This window comes from Equus asinus, chromosome 23, assembly GCF_041296235.1.
Source record: "Equus asinus isolate D_3611 breed Donkey chromosome 23, EquAss-T2T_v2, whole genome shotgun sequence".
In the NCBI taxonomy this organism is placed as follows: Eukaryota; Metazoa; Chordata; class Mammalia; order Perissodactyla; family Equidae; genus Equus; species Equus asinus.
In genome coordinates, this window is record NC_091812.1 from 47,072,200 (window position 1) to 47,087,416 (window position 15,217).

Below are 15,217 nucleotides of genomic sequence, written 5' to 3' on the forward strand. Positions count from 1 at the left end.
TTTTTTTTCCGAAACAGATCTTCTTTCTGCCCTTTGGGCAAGTCCCGCACCCTCCCCAGCTCACCCCACCCCACACACATACACACCCCCGAAAACCCCCGCCCTGGAAGAGGTATTTCTGTGCTCGCTGCGGACTCTTTAAGCCGCGGGAACATCCGAGTGGGAGAAGCACTGAGCCCGTCTGGGCCGAGAAAGGAACGAATGGAAAATTCCCTCACACCCAGGCCGCCCCGGGGCCCAGGCTGGGGCGCCGACTCTCGCACCCGGGGCGGGCGCGGTCCGCCAAGCCCGCCGGCTGCAGGGAGGAGGGGGAGGCCGAAGAGGCGGGGGCCTGAGCGAACTTGGGCTCAAGTAGTTGGGGCGCGCCAGCGCAGGGAGGGGGCCGGGGGCTCCCCAGCGCGAGCCCGCGACCCCAGGCAGCTCCACCGGAGCGGCGCGCAGGGCTTCGCCGCGGTTTGCCGCCCTCCCTGGGGGTGCCCCGTGCACGTGGCCTCGCTCGGAGCGGGAGGACCGGGCCCAGCAGCCGCTGCCGCCTCCTGCTCCCTCCTCCTCCGTCTCCTCCTCCTCCTCCCAGGCCTGCTCCACTCTCCTCCTCCCGCAGCCCCGCTGGCCGGCTCCCAATCCCCACCCCCCGGGGCCCGGGGCGCCGGCGGAAGGCGGCTCCCTCCCGCCGGGGTGCAGCAGGGCTGGGCCGAGGCGCGCCAGGGCTGCGGGGCGGTCGGGCGCGCGCTCGATCGGGGTGCGTGTGTCGCTACCGCCCTGCAGAGGCGGCCGCGCCCGCCTCGCTCCCGCGCGAGAGCCCCGCCCCCACCCCACCGAGCCGAGCGGCAGGCCCGAGTGAATGAACTTGATTTCGGGTATTTGGAGCGAGGCGGTTTGCCTTGCACCCTTTCTACGCGCGCACACAGGCACACACACACACCGCCCCCAAAATCCGGTTTTCCGCAAGGGATGGGTGGAGAAGAGGTGGTAGCAAAGGCTGTCCAGACAATGGAGAGAGGAAAAGTGAGTGCCAGGGGCTCCGCGTCTGCCCAGCTGGGGGCAGCTGGGGCCCAGAAGGGGACTCGACTGCCCCAGCCCCAGGGCAAGGCCGCCCCCGCTTCCAGCTGTGCTGTTGGGGTACTTCGAGGCTCTCCTCTGCTTCCCCTCTCCTCTTTCCCTCTCTTCCTCTCTCTCAATTTCTTCCCCCAACTTTCTCCTCTCTCTCTGTCTCTCCCGCTTCTGCCGACCGTCCCCCCATCACCTCCCCCCTGAGGACCTGAAGGATCCAGTGACTTTTTCCTTCACCAAGTGGGAGTTATCCACATCAAGCATTTCACAACGACACATCAAGAAAAGTAGGCAGGGTCAAGTCAACCATGAAATGGTCACTTTTTAACCCCGTCCTGTCCTCATTAGGGAAATGCTCAAACACAGTCCGTTTTCAAAGAGCGCTCTTAATGAGGCGAGCTTGCCAAGTCTACCAGCTGCAGCCCCCGTAAACCAGGAGCTCAGAGAAGAAAGGCGCTGGGGGCTGGGGGGTTGAGGAGGCCAGGGAGAGGGGGGCGGTGGATGTGGGAAGACAGGTAAAGTCGCGGAAATTTCGAGAACTCCCCGAGTTAACCCTTTAGGGCACACACCCCTGGGAGCAGCCTTCCTGCTCCCCCGGAGGCAAATCCTCTAGTCGCGTTCTGACAACGTTAATTTCCTTTGTGTGGGTCATTCCTTCTTTGTGAAAAGCCAGGATAAAGTTGACAGTCTTTAGAGATGAAAGAAATGAGGTGACAGTAGGGGTTAATCCAGATAAACACTCATTTCTCTCAGAAATTTTTAGGCCATCTCATCTGAGATTAAAGAAAAAAAAAATACCAAAGCATCGCTTGGTACTGCAGGTTACACTGCATCCCTTTTCTCACCCTCAGACCAGAGTCTGAGGGGAGAGGGGCGGGGAAGCGCTACTGATAATACCAGCTTTAACTACTGGAGTTTCCCTTTGAACAAATTTTCAATTTAACCAGAGTTAATTTAGCATAAAAGACATTCCCCTTGGCACGAATGCACTCTTGTCCTTGAAACACACCTCGCTGAATGCCCCGACTCTTAGAGCAGCCATTATTTCGGGGTCTCTTTAAAAATCGAGCGCCCATCTCTCTCTTTCTCTCCCTCCCTCCCTCCCGTCTTCCCTCCCTCCTCACCACACCACCCCCAGTGAAATCCTGGCACCCAGAGAGCGCTCCTTTCAGCCAGAGATCCCAGAACCAGCCGCTGTCCCCTGGCAAAAGAGGCCCAGTGCTGAGCCCTGGGCAAGTGTCTGCAGACATCGCTACCCCTCCTCCTCCCTTGTTAGTTTCCCTTACCAACAGAAACCATTTCCTTTTGCCACCCAAACTAGGTTGCATCCAAAAGTTTTCTCACAAGCTTAAAAAAGAAAAAACGAAAAGTTGACAACTATGACACAGAGGAGGCCGAAAAAGCTGCAGCAGCACCAGGGGGGAAGAAGCAGCCGCAGACCCAGGTAAGACCCCAGAGAAGTGATGACGTCTGGGGCCTCCCAGGCCTATCACTTAGGGGTTCAAATCTCTTTCAGGTGCTCTGTGTCTGTAGGGCGCTTGTGGGGGGTATGGTTTGATGAGTGTGGAGGATGCTTGGTAGTTTGGGGTTGGATGCTTGGGGTTTTGATTTGTTTCCAAGAAAAAGGAAAATGAGAAAGGAATAATGGTGAGGTGGGGAAAACCAAAAGGGAGGAAAGAAGGAGCAACAGAGACATCCTGGAAGGGCTTATCTGACTGTCCTCTCAGCCCTTGGAGGCATGGGCAGGATGGCTAACATCCCCCAAAACACTGCGTCTTGTCCAGCCAATGGCAAGGTCACTGCAGGCCTTCCCAGGGTGAACTCTAAGAGAGCCTTCTGGAAAGAGGAACTGTTGGATTTTGGTGTGTGGGACACCTGGCTTCTCTCAGCACAACACTTGTCCACTATCTTTGGTTTGAGAAATACCAATCTTTTAAATGCCAGGTAGAAGAGTCCAGAGGAGGAAGTGAGAAAGTATCTACATTTTATTCACTTTCCCTTTTTTCCAGGATGTCTGTGCCATGGTATTGAGTGGTTTCAAAGTATCTCTGAAAAGCTTCTGATACTATCAAAACGGACAAACACTTGTTAGACTGTGGTACTTACCTCTCCTAAACCCTCTTGCTTCTCTCTCTCCCACACTGGTATGACTGGCCAATTTCATTCACCCAAAAATCTGGCTCGAGCAGCTAGAAAGAAGTGAAAGGCTCCTGCAGCAACAGGAAAATCTGATAGTTCAGATTTCCTCAAGAGCTCCTCCCGAGATCACTTATTCCTTGCCATCTTATAGGAAAAAAGTTTCTTCTCTGACAGATAGTTTGAGTTCAAGAAAGAATGCCAGGGCTTCAGGTGACTGGATTTTTCACAACTCTATTGTGTATTTGAAAAATTAAGCAATGGTACCCAATTGGAGCTTTTCACTGACCTCCAGAGAGGAGCCTGACATCTCAAGTATCTTCTGATATTGATTTTCTTTTAACCTTCTCCCTTCTAAAGAAACTCAGTGACAGGTTGCAAATCCTGGGCAGTTTAGGGAAAGGCTTCTTGGAGCTTAACAAAGCTGTCATTTTCAATGCACTCGATGACTTTTTTTTTTTTAGCTCTTGCATGTGATTTGAGGGGAGGCTCAACAATTCCACACACCCTGGCTGCATCGCCAATATCAATATTTTAAAACTAAATACAAAAGAGACAGATGACCTCCTGACCCCAGGAAACAGGCCTGCAAAACTGCAAGTATCCACACTACCATGCCCAGGGACCTTTCCTCCTTCCAAATGAACCACAAAAATCATACATGTGTAGCCTGGAAAACACAATTTTATATCCACAAGGAGGAACACCAAAAAATCCACTCAAAAACGCATATATAAACAACCAACACGGTCTGAAATTGCCTGCACTTGATGGGAATTGCAAAATCATGCCCAGCTCTCCCAGCCTTTAAACTACTACTGTCAAAGTAGGGTAGCAATTTTTCCCTACTAGAAAATTCACCACCGGGTAGCTTCCCCACCCCCATTGCCAGCACTCTGCCTTTCACTGAAACAAATAACCATGGACATTTTTTCCCTCCTCTGGGAGCTGTTTGGTGTCCCCTGAGGACAAAACTAAATGAGAAAAATGACGCTGTTAATAACATCACTGCTGAAATGCCTGTACTCGACTTAAAAAAAAAAAAATACCATCCCACTAAGTATGCCTACATTTCGGGCACGTTTACAAGCTCCGTCTGAATCTGAACACTGACTGGGCCAGAGTCCTCCATTAAGGTTAGCCGGTTTCCACTTTTCTACAGAAATGAGGCCAGTTCATCAACAGAGATTCCCAACTTCTGAAGACATTTACTCCCCGGATTACAAAGTCAGCAGTTGCCCTGTAACTTTTGCGTGATTTATTTTAAACTTTGAAAACCTTGGTAATAATTGTCTTATTTCACTCCCAATACTTCGAAAGTTACATTCACACTCACACACACAGTCTCGTCCCTGCTGGTACTGAGAGAGTTGTAGTTATTGTTCTTTTTGAAAATAGCTGACCTTTAAAGTAAAACTATACCATCATTTTATTTCTATGTGTAAATTGGCTTTTGTTGCTGTCTACATACACCTTTGTGATATGAAAACAGATCGGTTTTAGAGAGATGTTTAGAAAGCTTTATCCCAAATGGCCAAGTAGCCTTTATGTTTTGTATTAAGAAGCGTAGAAAGTACATTGCAAACCCACGCAAACTTTCTGCACCCCTTTCTCTAACTCTTCCCTTGAAAACTGCCATTCTATTTCAAAATCAAAACAATGCTTAAGGACAGAATTGTGCATTTTAACTTTCAAATTAAAATTTAGCAAACAATTGCATAATTACAAAGAGAAAAAACAAACACTTGAGCCTATACCAAATATATGTTCAGCAAACTTTATCTCTGAAATGTACCTGAAATGTTTTAACACAGTAAGTTAATAAATTTCAAAAAGCAGTAATATTGTCCACTCGTGTGATGTCACAAACTCCAAAAGCAAAGTTACAGATGTTCGTGACATTACATTCACTCATAATTATGCTGCTGCTCAGTCTGACCATATTAAAATTAAATGGATGCCTGTGTCTGCTAAAGAATAAAAGGAATTTATTTTGGACATCAAACAATGAAACTGTCACCATTTATTGTATGAAACACTCAGCTAATCAATTTCCTATTAAAACAGCTTTCAACAATACTCAGCTTTAAAATTCATCCGGGCCAGTAAAAACCTTTTCCCAGTGCACAAGAATGCAGTCGCAACCACGGACGATAATTACCCTTCTAATACTTTTATTGCCAAGCACTTTTTCCTGTGCTCCCCATCAGTTAGGCAGGAATCTGCAGTATATTGTATCAGTGAGTTGGAGTGCTTGACCTTTGGCCACATATGATTTAATAGGGACTTTTCAGCACTGGAGCTTGCTCCATCTCTCATACCATTAAATGAAAACATCAAACCTCAAATGTAAAACTGGAAACCACAACGTTTTGTGTTTCACAACTCTTTGCAGTTTTTACTTAGGCTGCTTAAAGGTCAGCTTCTTCGCCACACAATGCTTTCCCCCCCATACAGTAAATGTACTCAGAAGTCACACTAATTCTGATTTTGATTAAATCTTGAACTCCCCAGTCAGATACACACATGCACCCTGCTTATTTACACGTGCATTCTTTTCTAACCACATAAGCAGGCGTGTATGACTTTCTGGATTTATTCCATTTTAGGGCTGATTTAAATGTCTGTTCAAGTATGGGTTCAAAAGTTAACTTTTTCCCGCCTGTTGGAAAGTTAAAATTACAAAAGATGGTGCTATAAGATCCGTTCAAAGAAAGTTAGAGTTAATCTTGTGTATTTTGGCGCCTTTTCCCTGCCAGCTACTGTACTTGGGGGGAGGGCGTGGAACTTGGAGATGTTGTATGTCCCGTCTCAAGTTCAATGGCAGTTCTTCTAACTCGAGGAGAAGATGGCCATGTTCACAGCCCTAATAATAATTCCACTCACGCCACTTCGGCATCTTGTGTCAAAGTCGAAACTGGCTTCCCCGCCCCCCTTCAACGTGAAAGCTGCCAAGTCGTCACACACCCCGCATTCAACCACAACTTAATGGATGGGATATTGTGCATTAAAATGTGTCCCAGATGTAGTGGAGAAGAGAGCACAAGGGAAAAGGGAGACACACCCACACACCCACCCCGACTTAGGCAGAAGGGAAAAAAATCCTAGAGCAAAAACAGCAGGGTGGGGGGGGGAAAAAAGTATTAACAGGAGCGGGAAGAAATCCATCATAATCTTTTTTTTAAAAAAAGGGCGGGGGAGCAGGAGGAGGGCTAATAATTTGATCCTGCAACTTCAGGGACAAGGGGGTGAGGGGAACTAAACTTTGGAATGAAGATTGATTTTAAAAACTCCAACACACCAATCAGAGCTAAATAGTACTTCCCTCACTTAAAAAATTGAACCTTCAAATGAGAAGATGTAACAAAGCTGTGCATAATCACCTTAAAGTGAAGAATGCTGCCAAAAGAGAATGGCTACAGGGTACAACTAAAGTTTCAGTTATTTTTTTTCCAGCATTGGCGGGAGGGGGAGAAGTAGGGAGTTGAAGCAGGAAAAATGCTACATTTCACACTGTTTGGACTCAACAATATTATCCATTGATTCCCGCCATAAAAGTGTGACACATGTACTAAAGTTAGGAAGCTTAAGAGACATATTTGCCTTAGGTCTGGAAATCCAGCACTATAGCTCAACCTGTAAAGCAGAAATGACATTTAGGTAAAACACTTAATAATGCGCAAACAGAAAAAAATCTGTCCCTGGGCTGGAAAGGGGTGCAAGGGACGAACAAGACAAGCAAGTAAAACCCATCATTTCAAAGCCACATACCATCGCACTGTATTGCATTAAATAAAGAGATCTTGAGTCTGTAACAGAACCCTGGGCCGCTGACTTCACGTGTCTCAGGTACAGGTTTGTGGATTTTCTGAAGGGTTGTTTTGGTGTCCCTTTTTGTGTTTCGTTTAAAAAAAAAAAAAACCATCCGGGAGTAGTCTTTTATTTATGTAACTATTGTTTCTGCAATGCCACAATTCCTGGCCGGAGAAGAAGAGGTGGTAAAAGTCAAGTCTAAAAGCAGGCAGCCCCTCTGTCTGGGCATCCAGTTCTCCTTCCTGTCACTTGGAGAAGACTGATTCTTGTGGTTGACTTGAACGCCGTCCAGAGTGCTGTGTGAGTGTGTGTGTGCGCGTATGTGTTTGCTGGGGTTTATTGTTGTTTTAGCAGGGCTGCTCTGCGGGGGGGAGGGGGGGCTGCCTCCGTGCCGGGACTCGGGGCGCGCCGGACAGAGGCAGTCGCTGCGGCCGCGGGGTCGCGCGCACCCCTTCCCCGCCCTCGGATTGGCCTGGCCGGCGGCGGGGCTGCCCCGGCACCGCCACTCACCCGCGCCCCTTCTCCGCGCCCGGCCCGCCGCCGCCGCCGCCCCGGCTTTCTCTTTCTCCCGCTCGCCGCCCGCCCCGCCCCAGCCGGCCCGGCGCGCGGGAAGCGCGGCTCTTCGCTTCCGCCTGGTGGCGGGAAGGAAACCGAAAGGAGGAGCGGAGGGCGGGCGCGCGGCGATGCATATTCATCAGGGCGCCCGCGGCGGCGGAGGCGGGAGCGGCCCGAGTGGGTGTGGCGGCCGGCGCGGCGCGGGCCCCTCGCGAGTGGCGGGGCTGCTCTTTGTGCCGCCCGGGGGGGCCGGAGCGCGGCGAGGGCGGGCCGGCGGGGAGGGAGGCGTCGCTGTCTGCGGGGCCGCCCCGCGCCGCGCGCCTTTGTGCTCCCGCGGGCCAGGGCCTCCCCGCGGCGTGCGGGCGAGGGGGCGCGGGCCGAGCCGCGGCGCCAGACTCCGCCGCGCAGGATCCTGATGGTTACGGAATTGGTGCGGCTGCCCCGTTTCCCGCCACGTTGCTCGGTCAACTGCGCGGGGCCACGTTTGTTTCTGAGTACAAGGACTTCGGAAACGTTCCTCAGTGCATAGCGTTATCATTAAAGCGAAGCAACCAGAAAGGGAGCACTTTTGACTTCTGTTTCCATGCGTCCGTGTGAATGTCAGTAATTTAGGGGTAGGTGGAAGAAATCTTCAGCGCCAAAGAAATAGACGAGCCTTGGGTTCCAATAAGTAAACACTCTCACTCTAGGCGAGGTTTGGTAGTGAGACAATAATCATAAATAAAGCAGTTTTGATTAGTGTTTTTTAAAGTTAAAGGTGTGTAGGGTTTTTTTGCTTAGGTTTTAAGTAATAGTTATTTTCATTTTAAGCGTCTGTAGTTTGGTAAAACAGTGCTTAAATGTTAAACTAAATTGTTATATGATCCTGGTAAAATTGAAGAATTAAAAGTAAAAATATCACACTAGCCTTAAATTTACTGAGTACTAGCCCACATGTGTTTAGAAAAGATTTTATTACAGAGATCCTAACTAATTATGTAATTGCACAACAGACAACAATAGCTTCAAATATCCTCTAAAAACCCCGTTCAATTATGTGATTACCAGTGGGACCAGAATAGCTCCCGATGAATTGTTCTCATCTCTCCACTAAATGTGAGCATGTCAGTATTTTAATACCAATTACATTTATCCTCAAAGTCCAAGAGAACTTAACGTTGTTCGGGTCCTCAGTTTCTACAATACACATTATAGAACAAAGAAGACGTTTTGGCCTCATTACCAAAAAAATGTTTTTTTCTCCCGCATATGTATGTGTATATATATATATATATACACACACACATATTATATAGATGTTTGGCTGTATATCAATAATATACATACCTATTTTCAATGATAATAAGTGGAAAATTAAAAATTGGATTGACCTAGTGGACTTTAGAAAAGCTAAACTTGAACATGGGTTATTAAACTGAAGGCTTAATGGCTCCCAATTTCCCCGCTGAAAAAAACTAAGGCAGTTGTATCTATATCACTTTGGGAAGGGAAATGAAGGATGAGGATGTACACACACATGTGTATGCATGTATCTCTACACTCAGCTATAACTTCCCAAGGAAAGTTCATTTTAACATCTATCTTGTTCCAAGTTAGGTAATTTTAACCCACTCACCCAGTGTAGCGATAATTCAATCTACCCAGGAAGTCCATTCAAGTGGGTAACAAACAGATCTGTTTCCGTTCTAGGCTTTCCTAATAGTAGTTTCATGGTTAAGTAAATCACATTTAGCACTAAGGCATCAAGAATAAAATATGAAAATTCAATGCGAGTAAATTAAAAAATATTATTTCAAGTGGGGGAGGGAGTGTTTAATTGGGCAATGTTATCAAATTCTAAAACTTTCTTAAGTGTGCCCCAGAAAGTCTTCTCTCTTGTAATTATTTGAAGTCCATGGCAGTCACCAATCCTTCCGAACATCTATTTCATGCAAAGGAGAAATGACATTACAGAGAGGATCCAGTTTTTTTAGGAACTGTCCTAAGACATGAAATGGGAAAAAGAAGAGGACAGGGGAAAAGAAAGGATTTCCTGTGCTCTGGTGACGACTCGGATGAATCTAGATTTAGTGTCACCTGTCAGAGGATTTCTTCCTAAGCTTATTATTTAGTAATAGAATGTACCATTGTATGTCATGTTCAGCGTTTCGTAGATTATCTTTTTTTATTTGCATGTCATTTGTTTCTTTTGACATGTGAAGTTTACAAGAATGCTTATTCCTATACCCATCACTCTTCTGTCTGTCAAATATGTACACATAATTAAATGATATCCAAGGTTTATAAAACAGGAGTCTAATTTTCCATCATGTCATAGAGAAATCGGTTTCAGTAATTTGTAGGCACCACAATGGGTTGTTACTCCTAAATCTTTTAATTGACTAATGATCATGGTCTTTTAATCTACAACACCGGTCAGTTTTCTGGTTTTCATATTTTGCAATGTAAATAAATATATAGAAATTAGGCAGTGTTTTAAAATAGATGCTTCTTTTTAAATTAAAATTATCTTGGTTAAAAGCCTTTCCTAGAGTGTAACTAAAGTCCAGTAGCTTTTTAGAAATTATAACTAATTATTCATTTTTAAAAACTAAGGACTATCCAATGTTCCTTAGGCATTTTGGCCCGCAGACACTTCTAAGTGAATTGATTCCTGCAGTAAAGTTAGTTCTTTTCTGCCTTCAGTTGCAGGCACTAATTCATTCCTAAAACTAACTAGAAGATTCGAGAGTATATACTGATACTTTAGATTTTTTGGTTCTTCCTAAAGCCTATTAACTGGTAATGCAGTTTCTCTCTGTTTTCTTCAAATTAAGAATTTTTTTAATGTTCTAGCAACATCTGCGTGTGTTTATCTTTGAAAATAATCACTATATAATTATTTCTAAAAGGCATGCATTATTACAATGCTTTATGTCATAATTGAAGTAATTCCTCTACCCCATCTAAACCAGTAATTTTCAGTCATTATTCCAAAGGTGTTTATTTTATCTTACTTCTCTACTTCTCAAAAATATAGGAAGTGTGTTTTTATTTCTATTATTTTTTTATTATTAAAGGGTACACTCTAATTTATTAGATTATTATATTTAGCCCATTATTATGCCAGCTTTTGAGCAAATTTAACGTATATAAAAAAGATAGTGGAACATTTAAGACTCAGTACTAAATAAAACACACACCATCTTTTAAAACAATTGGATAGTTATTTTTCAGAATTTGAAAAATACATAATGTATAAACCAGTGTAATCATTCATATTTCACATTGCCTCCAAGAAATAGTTTCAATTATTTCTTAATTATTTAAAAATATTTAGAGAGGCTTAAATTAGGACACTTATAAAGTGCCAACTTTTGGCATTCTGTTGGAGTCCTACAGCTAAGAGCTGTGTCCGTACAACTTTTATTGAGGAGAGGAGAATGTGTATCTAGTACTTTGTGTAAGAGGAACGTCCAACTATAACAAGCTCTGGTAACTGTTTTTATTTTTCATTGGTTGTAGCAGTCTTCAGCTATAATCTGTTATGCCTTTTCTTTAGACATTGATTGTAAAAATAAACATAGTGTCTTTCCCACAAGACGTAGTTGCTCATGGTACGGAATTATATCTGTGGAAAAGACTTGAGGAGATTACCAGATAAGCCGTTGCAAGGGAGTCAAAACTCCACATTGCCCAGGACAGACACACCAGGTCATTTTCTAACCATTGAGAGTATGAGTACAAAAATAAATATACACACGCAGTGTTCCTTCTTTCACTAACTGCACGCTGCACCTGTGCACACATATATCTGATGACATCTGCTAACATAATAAATCTCAAGTGGTTTGTGGTGTCATCAAAAACCTGAGATGGTGGTATGGCTCACAGCCTCACCAACCCGAGGCTATGGTCTTGATAAATTTCACAAGCTAAATAGAGACAGACTCAGACTCATTCTGTACACGAACCAGAGGTTTTCAAGAGCAGGTTAAGGTGGTTTACCAAAAGCAAAAAAAAAAAAAAAGGCCTCTAGTTATGACTCAATGTGTGAAAAATCTGCTCTCTGATTCAATGGCGATAAATCAAGACTATCTCCCAGCTTCAAAAAAATCATTTTTATCTCCTTTGTTATGAATTCTCAATTTGAAGTGTCAACCTTTCTTAGCCTACTCATGTTTTTAAGACTTAATTAAAAAAAAAAACTATGAGCAATTAAATTTTCATATCTTGCTTACTCATACTTTTATATAACTTTAGAATTTCAATCATCAAAATGCCCATAAAAAGAAAACAATAAACTTGATTGAATTTAGGCTGTAATGATGATTAAATTGAGCAAAGAAAAAGCAAGTGTTTTCTCAAAAAATTTTCAGGATATTTTGTGCCATATGTAAGGTTTCTGAAACAACAGAATCAGTAAGGTATTTTTTTTTAAACCATTTTCAAAAAACAGAAGCATCTGGCAATCCAGAAATCAGTGAGGCAACAGGATGCAAGAAAGCGCTAGACAGTCTACTGATCCTTCGATATAGTCCTGGCAAAGGACCATCCTGCCTTGCTCAGTGGGCCATTTTCAACAAGAAAGTGAATGTCAAGCCCCCTGCATCCACATCCTGTGGCTAATTGTCCTCAATGTCAGAGATTCTTTTTGGCATATCTAGAACATGGCAATATCATTTCAAGTTGCCCACTACTAAAAAAGGTCAATAACCACATTTTGTGTCTCTATTCCATGACTAGGAAAGCCTAGATGCAGCCCAGGGAGTAAAGGAAGGATGCAATCCTTCCACAATCATGCATCTTATGCTTAGTATGAGTCCTAACCTGGGACTAGGCACTACCATGCACGGATGGATAGGTTTTTGAGGATTTCTGAGTTTATCATACAAAGGCCTTCCATTCCTTTGTGCTGATATTCTCTTCTAAATTTGTTAAGAAAAGAGTAACCTTCCCATGGGATATCTTGAAAGCCTTCAGATAAACACACTAAATAACAACCATTGGTTTTCTGCTTACTTTACGGGTAGTTGATGTGGGTTTGTAGAATGAAAACAGTTTTTATAGAAACCAAAGAAAAATGTAATGAGGGACAATAAGTAAGGTGCCCACCCCACCCACTAAAAACAAAATAAAACAAAACCCTCGTATAATATATTCAGAAGCCAAACTAACAAAGTTGGGAAACTTTGATACCACTATTCTTCATGATATGGGAAGTATTTTTATAAACAACAGAGAGAAAAAAAAAAAGGAGGAGCAGTTAGTGAGAAATTTCAGGCACATAAGGTTTACCTAGCCTGCAACTAGTACTGCCTTCTTTTAACAACTTATTGTTTAAAGATGATTGACAAGCAAATGTAGAGGTCAAGGTAGAAATATAAGTTTCAAGAACATACCTAATATCACTACTTCTTTTTTTCTTCATGTCTGGCACCATTCTGAGCTGCTCTCAATAGTTCTTTTACCATTATCTTTTAAAATTTTTTTGTTATACAAACAAAAATTAGAGTAGAGACAGTTCAAATGAACAATTAATAAAATACAAGTGATGTCCACCTACAGTCCCGTCGCCTAAAATTTGTTTCCTTTGCACATATTCCAATCCAGCATTTGCTTCTATGCACATATACTATTTGCATAGTTATAATCGTAAGGTAGATAGAATTTTGCTTTGTAACTTTACCACTTAACCTTCTATTTACATCATTGATATTGGTGAAAGAGCGCAAAATTGTAAAATATTAAAACTAAATGAGACTTTTGGGACTTCTGGACAAGGGATGAAGAAACAAAACTGGCAACATCTTGGATTTTGCCCTCTCATATTTTTAATGTTGGAATTCACTGTGAACATTTAAAACTTGGGATATTTTTCTTAAAAATCTGGATATCCTGCTTCTCTGGAAAAAGTGGCAGATGAGCCATTTTTTGGACAAGGGTTGCCCACAGCTTAGAGCAGCATAGCTTCTTTCCCCTTTAGATGGGGCTTAGTCTCCACAGTCACCATCTCTCCCTGTTGCATTACAATGGCCCACTTTCCTCCTTTACCAACTCGCCTTTTATCCCCACAAGTTTGCATCCCTTGATCTAGACCAAATGCTCTTCTTATAGATAAAAAATAAAAACAAGGTCCAGAGAGGTAAAGTGACCTGCTTAAGGCTAACAAGCTAATTAGTAGCAGTGCCAGCTCTGTAAAAGCGGCCTGCTGACTCTAAACAAGTGCTCTATGTATTAACGTCTCTTTCAGAGAAACGTGGGGAAGGAGGGTTCTGTGTGCCAGTAGGAGCGCCTCACCAAAACTACCAGGATCACAAGCTCCTTTACAGACTGAAAGGTCTCAGGTTAGCCACTTGCCACCTTTTATGCTCCTGGTCATAATTAACACTTGATGTCCACAAGTGAGACACCTGAACCCCCATAAATCCTGGCGCTACTCTCAGTGACTCCTGTTCTTTCATTAAAAACAAAATATCAGAATGCAAGTGAGGGAAGCTGATCACTTTAGGGAGGTAATGTCAAATCTGCCCTAGTTGATAAAGGAACTAGTTAATTAAAAAGTAAAATACTTTAGGGGCTGGCCAGGTGGCACACCAGTTAAGTTCACATGTTCTACTTCGGGGGCCCAGGGTTTGCCAGTTCGGATCCCGGGTGCTGACATGGCACTGCTCATTAGGCCATGCTGTGGTAGGTGTCCCACATATAAAGTAGAGGAAGATGGGCACAGATGTTAGCTCAAGGCCAGTCTTCCTCAGCAAAAAATAAAAAAATAAAAAAAGAGGAGGATTGGCAGCAGATGTTAGCTCAGGGCTAATCTTACTCAAAAAAAAAAGTAAAATACTTTATAATATTCCTATCAGACCTACTGCATAGAGGTGTGATGATGTGCCAATACCCTAGATAACCACTATTCTAGAAAATATAAAACTCCCATATCTGCACAGAGACTATATTTTCTGAACGTTAAATCAAAACATGTGGTGCAACCAAGAACTTTCTTTTCTTAATGAATTTAAGATTTTGAAAAGTTCTACAAAAGTTTTTAAAAAATGAATCAGTGTTAGCTATGGGTTAATAAATGGGCTTTATGCAAAATAATAAAATTGTATACCATCTAAGACTGCCTGATCTTATATTCACGTGAGAAGCTCTTAGAAATTTGCCTAGAAAGTGGGATTTGATGACAGTACCTGCCATGTTGTCATTGTCATTAACTGTCCTTGTGGTTTGAGCTCGCTTGTAGTGCTTTGTTCTTCAGACAGGACACTCCCTCTCTAGGTTCTGCTCCCAAATGGAGAAGGACCTGAGAACACATATACGACGTCACGGAGTCAACACAGTAAATAATTGAGAAGCTCATACATTATGTACACGTTGAGTCTACAGTTACTGTCTTGGCGGGCGCAGAAGACGTCCATATTCAATCAGGCTCTAGGCTCATTCACAGAAGCCGTCTTAATGGCCTTTCTTCTGGCTGAAGCACCATCTTAGTTGAGCAGTGGGGGCACTCTACTCCGCATTTAGGAGGCCAGACCCTCTGTGCCAGGTTTCCGTGCAATCCAGATATGCAGGCTTCTTTAGGAGCATTTTAAATGACTAACCCCGAGCTGGATCTTCTCCTTTGCTGTAACCAATGGCAGCACCTTAATTAAGCGAGGCTTCCCCTGGGGCATTGGTTTTC

General features: G+C 43.8%; 1 protein-coding gene across 2 annotated transcripts in view; it reads right to left on the reverse strand.

Annotated features, from left to right (window-relative positions):
* NFIB (nuclear factor I B) overlaps positions 1-7,321 on the reverse strand; it is a 226,093-nt gene extending 218,772 nt beyond the window's left edge. Inside the window, exon 1 of one of the 2 annotated variants that reach the window (XM_070495807.1) lies at positions 6,958-7,321. In XM_070495807.1, coding sequence (XP_070351908.1) covers positions 6,958-6,975 — 18 coding nt within the window. In that variant the 5' untranslated portion in view covers positions 6,976-7,321. The remainder of the gene's footprint in view (positions 1-6,957) is intronic. The other variant, XM_070495806.1, reaches the window with a different exon arrangement.
* Positions 7,322-15,217: the final 7,896 nt, after the last annotated feature.